This window comes from Emys orbicularis, chromosome 8 (assembly GCF_028017835.1).
Source record: "Emys orbicularis isolate rEmyOrb1 chromosome 8, rEmyOrb1.hap1, whole genome shotgun sequence".
Taxonomy (NCBI): domain Eukaryota; kingdom Metazoa; phylum Chordata; order Testudines; family Emydidae; genus Emys; species Emys orbicularis.
In genome coordinates, this window is record NC_088690.1 from 32,902,315 (window position 1) to 32,918,626 (window position 16,312).

General features: G+C 41.0%; 1 protein-coding gene across 1 annotated transcript in view; it reads left to right on the plus strand.

Moving 5' to 3' along the window:
* Window positions 1-7,019, plus strand: part of LRRC8D (leucine rich repeat containing 8 VRAC subunit D) — a 74,671-nt gene extending 67,652 nt beyond the window's left edge. Inside the window, exon 2 of the mRNA XM_065409558.1 lies at window positions 4,156-7,019. Within this exon, the coding sequence (XP_065265630.1) occupies window positions 4,158-6,731 (2,574 nt within the window). The 5' untranslated portion in view covers window positions 4,156-4,157 and the 3' untranslated portion in view covers window positions 6,732-7,019. The remainder of the gene's footprint in view (window positions 1-4,155) is intronic.
* Window positions 7,020-16,312: the final 9,293 nt, after the last annotated feature.

The following is a 16,312-nucleotide window of genomic DNA, read 5'->3' on the forward strand; positions in this document are numbered from 1 at the left end:
ATAATTGAAATGACTAGTTTTACATCAAAACTGAACTTAACCACACTGTCTTAAAGTAAGTGTCTGCCCTCTAAACTCTGTGCTAGGGAATGGAAATCACTGAAAAACATCTTCAGGAACCAGGACTTTCTAGTTTCAGTCCTGGACTATGGTGTCAAAAAAGCAGTGCTTCGACTGGGAGACTGGAGGCCTATTTACCATTTAGTGCCTGATGAACCACAAGGGCTAGAAGTAGATGGGTTTTTTACCACAGGAAATCTGGTTCTTGGCTTTCCAATGAAATGGTATGTGTTCTCCAGTGTTCTAAGATGTCAACCTACAGAATAGGCTGCCCTGGATCTTTGCACAGAACTCCCATTGACTTCAACAGGAAGCCTGCTATAGTCAAAGTGTTGTTTATGGCCCTGGTTTTCTAATTCCAGGCCACAGATCCAAATTTAAACTATAGTTTGTCCCCCAATGCCGAATGAGTCTGATATTCCTACATTAGACTTACAGGAGTAATTCAGTTTCTGCCTTCCCTTCAAACCTGATCCCTATCCCCAAAATGAAGATGAAAAATGGTTGTGAAAGAAATTGTTTTCCAGCTTATGAAAGGGTATTGCACAGTTTGAACATGGTTTTTGTTCTATAGTTTGTAAGTACTTAGAGCTGGCCTTTTTAGTAAAATAATCATAAAAACAGTGGCAAACTTGTTGTCCTGAGTTCAATTTAAGTCTCAAGTCCTCCAAATCTGCAGTAGATGGAATGTGAAAAATTAGCATTGAAGTATGAATTCAACTTTTATGGTTATTAGTTCAGTGAAATTGAGGAGATTGAAGACTTGTTGTGGAGTATATCGAACTCACTTGCAGCTTCTCAGAATGTGACTTATGAACTGTGTGGGCTTTTGAGGTTTTTTGTTTTTGTTTTTAACTCAGAGTGCCTAAATATTTTACAGGTGGGGAAAGGAGAGCTGGTTTTCAGTTCATAAACCCAACGATACTAGCTAGAAACTGTCTACCTCTCTTTTTATGCCATGCTGAATTTTAGATTTTAATACATCATCATTTTCCATGTTTTATAACTGCTAATCTCTGTTGAAACAGCAGTTCTTCTGTGGGCTTCAGTAACTTGAAAGAAAAGACCTGTTCAGAGAGCTGAATGCTATTCTTGTGTAAAGCTCTTGTTACATCAAACTGGCTGCAGCCTACAGTAAGAGGATTACAGCAACTATCAAGTTTACTGAAACTTTTGAAATAATTTTGTGCATAGGACAAAGTCTGCAATAGATTATTAAAAAAAAAAAAAATCAACAACCACTTGAACTCTTGAGCTCTGTCTCTATTTCGCGCATTTCTCCCCCAGCCCGCTGGATGACTCTTAACTTGCTGATGGTGGCCAGTTTTCAGTGTTATATAAATGTTCTCATGGCATCCTTTCTACACTGTGAAATTAAGCCCTTGGTGGCAGTGGTTTTAGGAATAGGTTCCCCTGAACTGAAAATGGCTTCTGCTAGCGTAGACTGAATGAAACCATTTTCTGCATAGTTAGCCTGTGTCTACATAAGGAAGTTTTTGAGAAAAATGCTGCTATTGTACTACCACCAGTAGCAGTAGTACAATGGTGGGAATGGTAGAATAGACTGGCAGCTAGTTCTCTGGCTGCTGCATCGACTGACCATGCTCAGCGTAGGTCTAGCTGACAATGGGCAAAGAACCAGTAGCTGTTGGTGGGCTGTCTTTGCTAGCTGTCTCACCACTGTTACCGTTCATTGGTGGAGAAATTTTATTAAAATTCTAGTGTAGACCAGACCTTGCAGAAAGTATCTGAGACCATCAGAAGCCTTATTTCAAAGCCCCTTTGAAAGATCTGTACAGGAAAAAACATTATTATTATTATTATTATTTTCCTTTCCTACGCTGGGTGGGATAGCCATTTTGCCACCTATGACCCCAGCCCTGAGGGGTGGAGAGGATCATTATATGTTTATCTATCTACATAAATTACAAATGACTAACATACGGTGTCTGGTTCTGGTGCCATTGAAGTCAATAGGAGTTTTGTCATTGACTTCAGCTGAAGCAGTAGTGGGCCTTTCCATCCTGGGGATGAATTCTCTTTACTGTGGAGGCTGTTCGCTTTGGGATTCCCCCAGAGTAATCATGGGCGCAGGAATCCCTGGTAAAATGGCTCCAGTGGAGCCACATTGAGTGGATGGCGTCAGTGAAGGCCAGCATCAGTCTGGAGGTACTGGGTCTCTAAGCAAATGACCAGATCCACCAGGTTTGTGGGTGACCCCCACACCTTGTTTTGACAGAGGGAGGGAGGGAGGGAGAAAGGAACATGCTGTCCTCATCCCCTCCTACAGATCCTCATGGAAGACTGCCTCCCTCAAAGCTGTTTCCTGTGAGTTTCCCCACAGGAGGTGATGATGTGGGCCATGGCTTTTGTGTTGTAGCTACAGTGCAGGTAGTTGTAGCAGCATGATGGCACTGACTCTTCCATTCTGGGCCCCTATTTTCAGGTGCCTATAACTTTCTGTCTAAAATTTGGCTTTGGCTGAAATGTCTCCTGCTCATTCTCAGCCTAAAGGTGAACTCTATTTATATAAGAAGTTGGCCAAATGGAATGTGGCCAGTTTTTGAGTTCTGCACACAGATGTGAGCAAGAGGCAACTATTAATTGCACTATTTGGCCTGTAAATATTCAGTGTCTTAAAATACAGTCCTGCTATAGACTCTGTCCAAGCTTACTTGACAAGTATGAAGAAATATGGATTAGAAATAACCAAGTGATCACATTCTGTGCATGTACACTTGTGACTGTACCCTCTAAGTAACGAACAGCAAACTGAGGTGTACTTCTACATAGATCTGAACTGCCACACAGTTAAAATAATTAACCCAGCTGGTCCATCTTAGGCCTGTCTGCTTTGGATTCTCCTAGTATCCTGATTGGCCATTCTCACCATTAGCTACTCCTACTATGTTAAACTGACTGTATGTGATACAGATTTCCCTTCCCCTCCTCCTCCCTGCCGCTTGTGTGGGTATAGGTGATGCACGTGACACATGCACTACATAATTACAGTTGAAATTACAAATTTTAGTCATGAATATAACAGTTAAACTGGTGTTTTTACCACATCCTGGTTGCAAGGGAAGTTTATTCTTTGAACAGATGGGTTCAACCCTCCAGACTGCATAATAATAAAAGGAAACATCTATTTGATGGGCAGTAAACTATGCTGCAACAAGGATTGGGTGGGAATCCAAATCAGATTTACAGTTCAAGGTAGCAATGGATAAAATTTAATTGGAAAACTAGTTTGCTATATAAATTGATTTCCAGATAATTGTCTTTTTTTTTATTTTCATTAACTGAGAAATGAGAGATTCTATCCATTTTCCAGACTATTTTAAATAGTTTGAATATCTTACTATAAAATAAATAAAAATATTGAAAGCAGCTCTTTTAGTATAGAATTTTTATATAATAGCTGAAACATTAACATTGCTAAGATGTGAATTGGTGGTACCTAAGGAAAAGGATCTGATAACAAAGGAGTGAAATGTATTGGGGTTTTTTTTGTTGTTTTGTTTTTTTAGCTTATTTGAATGAATCGGAAATGAGAGGATTTGTCATATTGTTATAAGAGAGTGCAGAATGTTTTGCAAAATGTTTTATATTTTTTCTGTTTTAAAATATACTTTTAATTAACACTAATATAGTGCTTCACATATTCAAAGTGCACAGTGCAATCACTTTTACAGAAACTGATTTTCGCAAGGTATATTCTATTTGCTATTCATGTTTTTAAAATATATCAACTACAGCTCTTAACAGTCCAGATATTTATATCATACAGTGCAAACCTTTAGCTCTTGTAATGTTAAGTGATGGCTCTCTAAATATAATTTGACAGTAAAGAGAGAGATTTTGTTGTTTTTGTTATTCTAGAGACACCGTACACCCTTGAAAGGATCCTGTCTGGCTTGCTTCCATTTTATGGGGTGGTGGACAATAGCATACAATTCAACAAAATACAAAGAGCAGTGGAAAACTTTTTCAGATTCTATATGTCTTGTGATGTTACATTGTTCAATAGAAAATAAAATTATAGCCAGTCTGTCAGCAACAAATTATAGTAACTTATGTTTTGTTTTGTTTCAGGAATGTTTACCCTGGCAGAAGTTGCATCACTTAATGACATTCAGCCAACTTATCGCATCCTGAAACCATGGTGGGATGTATTTATGGATTATCTTGCTGTTGTTATGCTAATGGTTGCCATCTTTGCTGGAACCATGCAGCTGACCAAAGATCAGGTGGTCTGCTTGCCAGTATTGCAGTCTGCTGTAAATTCAAAAGCACAACCCAGCATATCAGGGAATGCTGATGTTACACCAGGATTTGAAGCAACCACTGATCAGGATAAAGAAATGGCAATGAGAACAGTTTCCTTTGAAAGTGCGCCTACCATAACACCAGACATACCACTGAGCAGAACTACCTATTCTCAGTTGCAATCTACTGTATCAAATCAGGAGCCGAAGAATGAGAAACAGGATTCTTCAGGCCGAAAAACCAATTTGGATTATCAGCAATATGTATTTATTAACCAGATGTGCTATCATTTGGCTCTTCCTTGGTATTCAAAGTATTTTCCCTATCTTGCTCTCATACATACTCTTATTTTAATGGTCAGTAGCAATTTTTGGTTTAAATATCCCAAAACATGCTCAAAAATTGAACATTTTGTGTCTATATTAGGAAAGTGTTTTGAATCCCCGTGGACTACAAAAGCATTATCTGAAACAGCATGTGAGGACTCTGAGGAGAACAAACAGAGACTAACGGGTGCCCAGTCCCTGCCAAAGCACGTTTCCACTAGCAGTGATGAAGGAAGCCCAAGTGCTAGTACTCCCATGATAACCAAGACTGGCTTCAAGTTTTCAGCTGAAAAGCCAGTTATTGAGGTTCCCAGCATGACTATTTTAGATAAAAAAGACGGAGAACAAGCCAAAGCCCTGTTTGAAAAAGTTCGAAAATTCCGGGCCCATGTGGAGGACAGTGACTTGATTTATAAACTCTATGTTGTCCAGACAGTCATCAAGACAGTCAAGTTCATATTTATTCTTTGCTATACAGCTAACTTTGTAAATGAGATTAGTTTTGAGCACAACTGCAAGCCAAAAGTGGAGCATTTGACTGGCTATAAGGAATTTGAGTGCACACACAATATGGCTTATATGTTGAAAAAGCTGCTTATCAGCTACATTTCTCTCATTTGTGTGTATGGTTTTGTCTGTCTGTACACACTCTTCTGGTTGTTTAGAATACCCTTAAAAGAATATTCCTTTGAGAAGGTCAGAGAAGAGAGCAGCTTCAGTGATATTCCTGATGTTAAAAACGATTTTGCATTTCTTTTGCACATGGTAGATCAATACGACCAGTTGTACTCCAAGAGATTTGGTGTCTTCTTGTCAGAGGTAAGTGAAAACAAGCTACGTGAAATTAGTTTAAACCACGAGTGGACATTTGAAAAACTTCGGCAGCATGTCTCCCGCAATGCACAGGACAAGCAAGAGCTGCATCTCTTCATGCTATCAGGGGTCCCTGATGCAGTGTTTGATCTGACAGACCTGGATGTGCTGAAACTTGAGCTGATTCCTGAAGCAAAAATCCCAGCTAAAATCTCCCAGATGACTAACCTTCAAGAGCTTCATCTCTATCACTGCCCTGCAAAGGTTGAGCAGACTGCTTTCAGCTTCCTCCGTGACAACTTGAGATGCCTTCACGTGAAATTCACAGATGTTGCAGAAATTCCTGCTTGGGTGTATTTGCTCAAAAATCTCCGTGAGTTATACTTGATAGGCAACTTGAATTCTGAAAACAATAAGATGATAGGGCTTGAATCTCTCAGAGAGTTAAGACACCTTAAAATTCTCCATGTGAAGAGTAATTTGACCAAAGTCCCCACCAATATCACAGATGTGGCACCGCATCTAACAAAACTAATAATTCACAATGATGGCACCAAGCTTGTGGTACTGAATAGCCTTAAGAAAATGATGAATGTAGCTGAGTTAGAACTACAGAACTGTGAACTGGAGAGAATTCCACATGCCATTTTCAGTCTGTCTAATTTACAGGATCTGGATTTAAAATCAAATAGCATACGCACAATTGAAGAAGTCATCAGCTTCCAGCACTTAAAAAGACTTACTTGCTTAAAGTTGTGGCACAATAAAATAGTCAACATTCCTTCCTCCATTACCCATGTAAAGAACTTGGAGTCACTTTATCTCTCCAATAACAAACTCGAATCCTTGCCAGGCGCAGTGTTCAGTTTACAGAAACTCAGATGCTTAGATGTAAGCTATAACTCAATTGCAGCAATTCCACTGGAAATCGGATTGCTTCAAAATCTGCAGCATTTGCATATCACAGGAAACAAAGTGGATATTTTGCCAAAACAGTTGTTTAAATGTGTGAAATTAAGGACTTTGAGTCTGGGGCAAAACTGTATTACCTCGATCCCAGATAAAATTGGTCAGCTCGTGCAGCTAACTCACCTGGAACTGAAGGGAAACTGCTTAGATCGGCTACCAGCTATGCTAGGACAATGTCGGCTTCTCAGGAAAAGCGGGCTTGTTGTGGAAGATCACCTCTTTGACACTTTGCCTTCAGAAGTTAAAGAAGTATTGAATCAAGACACAAGCATTACCTTTGCTAATGGGATTTAAATACAGGTGTAACTCCCAAGCAACTGACTTCCAAGCAGCAAATGCTAATGTACAAGTTATTACAAGATCATGAATTTTAGAAATACTGGAATCTTTATAAGAAAGAACTATTAGCAGGATGATGGGGGATGTAACTGAGTGTTCAGTGTTTGTAGCATTTTAAATGATCCTTTCCAATTTTTTTGAAAGAAAAAAACCCTTAATCTCAATTCTTTTTCTTCTAAATTGTTTGTAACTTGGATGCTGCCGCTTTTGAATGTTTACAAATTGCTTGCCTGCTTAAAGTAAATGATTGATTAAACTGATGACCTTTTTCTTACTATATAAGTTATTCTTTAATGTCTGGACTTTAATTCCCCCTCCCCCCCCAAATGCGCAAAAGTAAGTGGTTTCTACTACAGTATTATCCTAAAAGCACTTGAAATGCACATTGGTGTGTAATGTAGTATTAATCCTCATACATTGCTGCCTCACTTACTGAGGATGTATGTCTGCCTTTGATATTGTGAATTGCTGCAAAACTTCCAATTGTTTTACAAAGGGGTATGTGATTTGTTTGTGGGAGCAGGGCTCTCCACATCCCTCACCAACAAGGCCTGATTTTTTGGATGGGATTCCCATCATAATCCACCAGTACTAGAGCACTAGTCCTTTGTACACAGTGCTATTTCTGCTAAGCAGTAAAGGCCTTTCCCCATTTCAGAACAGATTTGTGTTGCCCCACTGTGCTCCCAGATACTGCTAACTGGAGTGGTGATAGATGGTCAAATGTAGATCTCTACCACTAAGCTGTTGGACTGGCCCTAGGACAAGTACTGAACTTTGTCATTTTGAATTGTTTGCAAAGTGATGTTGGAAGGTCTTTAGATAAAGATACAGAGGTTTTACTACTGCTGCTTTACTCCTCTACAGAGCCTTCCATCCAGAAATCTCACGGTGCTCTATAAGTACTGATGAATGTTTTGTCTTACAACACCTGCGTGAAGGAGGCGGGAATCAGCCCTATTTCGCAGATGTGGAATGTGAGGCTATCACCTGCCCAGTTTCACACAGGAGGCCTGACAGTCTGTGCTTTTAACCACAAGATAATCCTTCCTCCAAACAAATCCAATTTTTGGGTCATTTAAGCACTGAAAATGTTAGCACAGGAATCTATAAACACTTGCCAGATGAGGCAAGAAATAAATTGAGAAAAAGCAGCCAGCATAGTGTATTATTTTTCAATTGACTTAGTATTGCCTGAATCACTACAGAAGTATAAACTGTTAATCTGCAAAATCACCTGCTGGGAGATCTGATTACAAGTTAGACTCCTGTAATAGTTAAAACAGTTCTCTACTGGAGAGTGGTTGGGTACTGAACTGTGCTACAGCCCTGCTAAAATCCAAGGGCCTGATTCTCCTCATGCACCAGTGCTACCGTGGTGGAACTCCACTGACTTCAGTAGAGCTACTCCCGATTCATGTCACTGTAAGTAAGGGTATGTCTGCATTTGCAACTTGCTGCCAGTTTTGCGTATCTGTGTTAAGTGATCTGCAACAAGTGTTGCATGAGCGGTTCAGACGCATGACAACATTACCTTGTGATTAAGGTAGGTTTTGCCTTATATCATTGCTGGCACACAGCAGAGCAATATTTTGAAACAAGCATTCTGCATGCTGGTCAGGCATCCCATAGTGCATTGCTCTGCTCCTGTGCTCAGTGCTTTCTGGGAGTCTTTCCATTGTGGGATTGTGACATTTTGAGGATCTCCCAAGAGTAAGGTGCTCTGTCAGCGCCTGTCTTGGAACTTTGGGTGCTGTAATGCTGTGCTGCTATGACACCAGTAGCCAGCCCCCAGGCATAAAGGTCTCAGCCTGGCTTGTACCAGCCTAGTTGTTACTTGCGGGGTGACCCTGCCGGCCCTTCCAGTCCTAAGAGTTCCCAAATCCGTCTACCCCGAGTTCTTGTCTGCCAGACACTCAGACTTTCCCCCTCTGGTTCATCACGCCAAAGGTATGAAACCTGCCCCCAACACCAGCTTATTTTGGTGCACACACTCCACACAGTTTGCACACCAGAGACTGCCTTGGGGTAAAAATAAACAAGTTTATTTAATAGAAAAATCACCGATTCAGAAATGAAATAATAAGGAAAAGCAAACACCAGTTACAGAGAAAATAAACATAGAGACACAACTTCAAGCTTTGCACTTCTATATTATATACATTTCCTTTTCTAACACAAGTGCCTTTGAACAGTTTCCCAGTGTGCCCCACTCCATAGAGGGGATCCGGCATTGACAGGTAGCCACTCCCTCCTCCCCACCTTCAAGACTGTTCCTCCAGTTCTGGATCAAGAGCTCGGTTTCAAGCCTCCTTTTCAAAAAGGCTATTTTCCTTTTTTTCCCTCCTGCCATGGTTACCATGGTTACGTGGGTGGGGAAATTCTAGCTGGGGTGTCTGTGTTTTCCCATTAACTTTACTGGCCCATCATTTGTCTTTTTCTGGGTTGTACAATGCTAAGTGTTTGGGGCTAATCTCATTAGGTTGGGGAGGCATCCCCTTCTTGCCTGGCCAACCACTGCCCTGCTGTGAGATGGAGGTAAAGCTTTAAACACCCAGTTCTCTATATACATAAATTCATAACCACCATCTCTATACATATCTTGTGATGACCATCGAGCTCAGAACATTACAAGCTTCCATAAAAGACCTTACTCAACATATTTTTACACAACATTATATACAACCAGTTGATTCAATTGTTTATTCTTTGGGGTCATATCCCTTGGGGTTTCTGGACACTGATCGTCATGGGGATACCTACTGAAAGGCACTAGAATTCTGAGGCTTCGTTCAAACTGTGTAATTGCCATGATTCCCCTCCTTTCACGTCATCGTACATTGGGCATTGCAAGCCAATGCCTTTTCTTTAAAGCTCTGTCAGGCAGCATGAAGCACTGGTGAGCTCTGCAATCCTCATGGTGATGACTATAAACAGGCCACCACAGACCTGTGTACAGTTGTGCAGTGACCTCACAACCAGGCAGTAGTCTGCAGCCCTAGTAAGGCACCTAGGGATGAGGCTGACATTGAGCAGACACTTCTCCTAGACCTTTACATGGAATGCTTCATTCAGTGGACTGCTGCTTTTTTGGACTTGGCCAACATGCACGGACCGATGGGACAGGATAGTGCTACAGACTTGGGATGACCAGTAGTGGCAGCAGAACTTCAGGAGGACAAATGTCACTTTCCTAAAAACCTGAGCAGAGCTCACCCTGGAGCAGCAGACCCCCTACATGAGAGCTTCCCTCAGCATAGCAAAGCACGTGGCCATCAATCACCTTCTGGAAGTTCACCACTGCCAGTTGCAAGCAGTCCACATTCCCACTGCTCCAGCTCACAGTTAAAAACCCACATAACTTGGTTCTATAGAACTAGACCATTGTCTTGACCTGAGGGCTAATTCTTTCAGCCAACTGAGCCTTGGCACTCAGCTTCTTCTGAAACACTCAGATTTTTTCTTTAGGAGGGAGGTGATTTAAATCCTGACCTTTACTTAGCATAGCAGCAGTTCTTAATTTAAGAAGAACCTTTTCAGAGGGGGAGGAAAAAACAGCCTTCCTCATCATACACGAAGTGGTTAGTTTTCCACATTATTTTCCCATTTCTAATCCGACTTTGTCCTGCTTAAAGCCTTGACGTTCAGCTCTCTTCCAAAGTAAGACTTCAAAAGGCACATACTTTTTTTTTTAGAAGAAGAAAATATTACAAAACCTCTCCCGGTCTGTTCTATTATGCATGAAGATGTGTGTTCATGCAGTCAAATTCCGTTTCAGGTATTTCAAACCTAGAGAATGTTTTGGTGTTTCTAAATATAAACAGGTGTGGAGAGTTCTTTACTAAGGTAGACCTGAATATGGCCTCTTGCTATACAACAGTAACTGAGGCTGTGTATTCCTCAAAGGATTTGGTGGGGGGGAGGGGAGAAATAGTATATAGAGGAATACTTTTTGATGGTAACTTTCCCATTGCCATGTACAAATTTAAGTGACTGGGAGCCCTTTCATTTGTCTAGAGAAATTATTTTCTTCCTCAAATCCTGTGCATTCCAAAGGGAGATTATCTAGAACAAGTTTGCCTTTTATAGAGTTTGGCAGTCAATTCACCAGGTCTTCTAAAATGAGCATCTTAATGCTATAAAATTAAGACTGATTGCTCATCACCTAAAGGACTTACAAAATGATTTAAAGATCTATAAATGTAACTTCTCTGGAATTTTTACTCTGTTTCCAAGTTCATTGCTGGACATGCAAACGTCCCATTGCAAATGATCAGGTTGCATAGAGAGAGGCCGGTTCAAGCAGAGGTCATGCTTTTTACAAACTAATTGATTGTCTCCCTTGCAGTAAAGCCAGAGGTTCAAAATGTATACTTCCAAACCACTACTCCACCTAACTTTCCCCCTGCCCAAATTACTCTGCCACTCCATTGGAGGGGTGGGCTCTTCAGGGGGAGAAGGGACAATATGCAGAGCTAGTGTAGGTCTTTGCAAGGGGTTTCGGGAGCAGGCCAGATAGACATTTGTTGTTGGGGAAGGAAGGAAATAAGAGGAAGTGGGGAACTGTAATGTACCCTGGCCAGTGCCATGAAAAAGCAGGAAACATCTTGATGATCAAATTATCATCACAGGGTAATCGGCACAAAGCAGGTCATATTCTACATAATGTGGCACCACATATTTCACTGAAGTTTCAACTGCCCTTGGGTACGGTGCCTCCTGGTGATCCAGTACCCCCCATGTCTGCAAGTTCTGGCCCTGGTCTAGAAAGGATATCGAGTATTTTGTTAAAGGTATATGACTGTGTCAGACGAGATCAGATCATATTCTACTTCTTGAATTATCTTCATCATCAGTCATGTGTATCTTTGTTTGAAGGGGAAAATATTAACCACTGTGTTCACTATGTCACTATAATATGTTCATGTTGAAACAATTTTATTTTTCAAGTGGAATACCCTGCCAGAAATACATCACAAGATTTAATCTAATTAACCTTTTCCTCTTTTCATTTAGTAATCATGTCAAAAATTGAGCATTTCAAAATTTAAAATAGTATCCCAGTAATCATGAAAATGGTGTTTGGCTGGTGTATTAATCACAACCAGCTGGTTTTCCAGTCTCATGCGATCTGCTCCTGTGTTGAGGGGGAGGCTCTGATCCATGCAACAATGTCGAGTGTTGTTTTTTTTTGTTCAGTTGGTCACAAAAACCTCAGGGAACCCTAGAGCCCTAGACTGGGCTACACCTAGCAATGGTCAGTCACTGTCTAGATAGGTTTTCGTAGGGCCTCCATCACTGGTAGCTGAGCACCTTCCAAAATTATGTACCGTACATATACATAGAGCAACTGGGCTTTGTTTACTTGGTGTTGGGGGTTTTGTTAGTTTTCTCATTTTCAGATTTTTATTTTTAATGTGGTATTACTGTCAGAATACTGGGTCAAAGCAATGGCATTTGTATTTACTTCTGAAAACTCTGGGGTTAGTAGTCATCCGAATCTCTTGTAGGAGTGAGTTCCAGATTTCAATCTTCAATCACCAGGAAAACAGCACTCATGTGCCAGAGTTTAATAGTTGAGGATAGCTATTCTATGGGTCTGGTGGAATGTAGGTGGTGCGGGAAGCCAGGATCGTGCGGAATGCAACAGTCCCTCAGGTCACTTGGGACAATCCCATGGAGGGTTTTGAAGATGAGGCATGAAATCTTGAATTTGACGTGGTAATCCAGTGCAAAATGTAGAGCACTGGGGTGACGTAGCACCCCATGGCCACCCCTGTGTTGCTGAACTTTGGGCTGCTGTTCTGAACCAACTGTATCTTTATAAGGTTGCCTAGGTACAAAGAAATACAATAATTAAGCTGGGGCGGACGGTCATGCATGTGTGGATCATTATGGTGAAGTCTAGAACCAGGTAAGAAGGATGGCCTAGTGGATAGAGCACTGGATTTGGCACTTAGGAGACCTGGGTTCATTTCCTAGTTTAGCCACAGACTTTGTCTGACCTTGAGAAAATCATGTATGTTTTCCTCTGCCTGAGTTCCCCATCTATAAAATGGAGATGGTACTTCCCTAACACACCAGTCTGCCATAAAGATAAAATCTGTTAATGAATGTGACAGGTTCAGATACTATGGCAGTGAGTATTTATACTGTATAAATAGAAATCCAAGAGTTTTCTTGCTAGCTGCAGATAGACAATAGAGTCCATTGACATGGTTGTATTTGCAGTGTAGGCGAGGCCAAGTCCTATTCTTGTGCATAAGTAAAGAAACTATTTGATTTAGATAATAAAGTAGCATAGTCACAGATCATAATAGATTGCTGTCTTCCTAACATTTGGCTTGGGCCATCCCATTCCAAGCAATTAGAGTCTTGGTGCAATAGAAGGACAGAAGATTTCCCAGTTGATAGTGCATGAAAGCAGTTACACAGTTCTGTTCTGAGTACTTCAATCCAAGGGAACAGAATGTTTACAGATCTTGCTCAAACGGTGCACAAATTAATACAGCCTACAGGCAGGTTTAGACTGCAGAACTGGCACTTGCCCAACAAAAAGTCAGTCTAGGTCCTTTTAGTTAAATAGATGCTGTCTAATTAAAAATGTTGTACAAACTTTTGTTACGAGTAATCCTTAAGATTACCAGAATTGAAAGATTAGGGGGCGGGGGGCGCACACTCAATTTTTTCCTACTTTGTTTTTTTTAGTCCACAATGGTAGCCAATGTAAACTGCACATTTAACATTCAGCTTAGGAAATTCTTTGTAACCCATTAGGTATTTTAATGCTACAGAAGAATGACCAGTTGATACCGGATAAATGTGGTTATACAAATCTCTCTTGAGTTCTTAAACCAAGGGAACAAAACATTTCTGAATTCTGCTGAAACTGAGTGTGTACATTAATGTGACATATGAGCAGGCTGGAATTGCAAACTGGCATTTGCATAGCTACTCAGCCTCCCTTTAACCATACTGAGGGATGCCTATGGTTTAACGACATTCCCTCTAATGGCTGTATTTGTAGCATAGGTGGGGCTTTAGAACTAAACTCACAAATAGATTTGCAAAAAGACAATTTACAGCCACGTTTATATTCCAGGATAAAAGGTGAGTATACAACACATCTAAAGGAATACCCCTTGCCTTCTTGCTAATGAAATGCAACCAACTCTGGGATGTAATTTTGGCAATTGACTATGTACAGTACACCATCACTACACAATTCTTTAGGACAGGAGTTGAAAAGCCAATACCTGTTTAAAACCATGGGTGGCATTTTAGGCAGTGAGAATATTATTAAGAAACCTGGAATTCAGCCAGGCTCCATCCACCCCCCCTTAGGGCTGAAGATCTTTAATAACTACAAGGGGTCAGGACCCCGGTTTTCTGACTTAATCTAAAGTGGACATCTACAACATCACATTGCCCCTTGATGCCTCGGGTAATGCTGGGTGATTGGTTTAGTAATGACTGATTGGGAAGAATGCCAGCTGCTAAATCACCTCCACAGTGTCCTGCGGCAGGTCTGTTCTGGTTCTGCTTAACTTGAAATTGATGAGACAAGTTGCGCGCGCGCACACACACACACACACACACACACACACACTTTAGTTGAGATTTTTTCTACCTGAATCACCATTTGTGTTGCAAATAAATGTGCATAGGTGAGTCATCTGTCAACAACCAATTCTGTGTGTTTGTGTGTTATCTGCTCGTGCTAAACTATCTGTTCCATCTTATATTTAGCTGTGACACTCTGTTTCCCAGACTTGAAGAAGAGCTCTATGCAAGCTCGAAAGCTTGTCTCTCTCACCAACAGAAGTTGGTCCAATAAAAGATATTACCTAACCTATCTTGTCTCTGCTCTTACGGTCAATTAAAAATTGTACACTTTTCTACAAGCATCTCTCCCCCCACCTTAATGCAATGTCTGTTCAGTGAACATCTCTATGGTGCAACTTGAAATGATAAGAACACCCAGGATCACCCTCAGGGTAGTTTCCCCAGCAGATCTTAGAATGGGAGAAGAGTTTTGCTGTGCTTTAGCTCTTATTTCAATCACACTCTGCTGATCGCCCCTCTAGTAGTGGTTGACAGATTTGTCTAATGCCCTGAGTGTACTGTATCTGAGAAGCTGCACCCATACATATAATTTCATTTATACTTGTTGCCACTCTAGTACATTTGCAAAGTAGAAATCCCCATAATGCACACAAAATATACAATAGAAAAGGGATTAGACAGTTGCTACTTTACTGTTTCCTACCTAAAAGGATGTTCATGCTGTTGGCAAGTTTTGAAGTTTCATGAAGAACATAAAGTTGCATGTAAATTATAAAACCCCATTTCTAGAGGCCTGAGCCTGACCTCAGTCCCAGGCACACTGGATTCTATGGAAACAACTTACTACTCCAGTCTCATCTTTCTCTCAGTTGGAGATCTGAAAGTATCTATCTACCTAGGCATTTATATAGCTCCCTACCAGAATCCCATCTGAGCACCATATTCAGTAAAGATGTTTGTGCTTTTAAATGGTCACCCCAATAGGTGCAGTTAAAACTATTGACACCATGAGACTATACAAATAAGCACATGTATCGTTACCACCCCTGCCATGTGCTTAGGCAACTTAAGTCAAGGGGAAACTTCCCACATTGGAGCCAAAAAGTCCAAAGCTTGGGAGGCTCCATTTTGTAACGATTGTCATCCTTTGATTGGCAGGCTACACACAAAGTGATGCACAACATTTTAATACCAGGATAAGTACATTCCTCTTAAAACCCAGCTTCCTGTGTCAAAACCATTGTGGAAGATGGCTGAGAGTCCTTGGCACTTGAGCCATGTGTCCCTGCAGAACCCTATGTCTTTGTCCACCTCATCCCCCGGTTAGCAGAATCCAAAATTTCTTTTATGATTATAGAGTGAATGAAAAGGGAATGGCAAAAGGATGTTACCTACTATCGGGGCTTTATTTTAAGTAGGATGTTTACTCAGAAAAAAGTGACTATGCTACTAATGTATCCTTTGCCTTCCTGACTCACTCCTTGCCAACTCTTCGCTCCAGCTGCCTGGAGCCTTCCGCCTCCTGATCTGTGAATCTCCAGGGCAGCAGATTCATCACACTACTCTGCTAGTCAATTAATGTTCAGCTGATTCATCACAAACACATTCTTGACTTGTGTTGCAGCTCCACACAAGCCCAAAGGCCGAACTCAAAGTCCTCCCCTGTTTCTGCTCAGCCCTCACTCTGGCAAACTTGCTTAAAGGTCGATTGGAGTTTTCCAGGGTAAGGCATGAGGAAAAGCCAGGGAGTCTGATTCCACACTGCCTTTCACCTTGTGTAGTAACTTACACCTGTAAATATTGACCTGGTGACCAGATAGCAAGTGTGAAAAATCAGGACACTTTTTTTTTTCAGGGAGGGCGGGGTATAGTTGTGTATATAAGACAAAGCCCCTAATATTGAGATATCTGGTCACCCTATGTAAGGGGGTGCTACTGGGTGTAAAATACAAGCACCAGCGTGAAGGGGA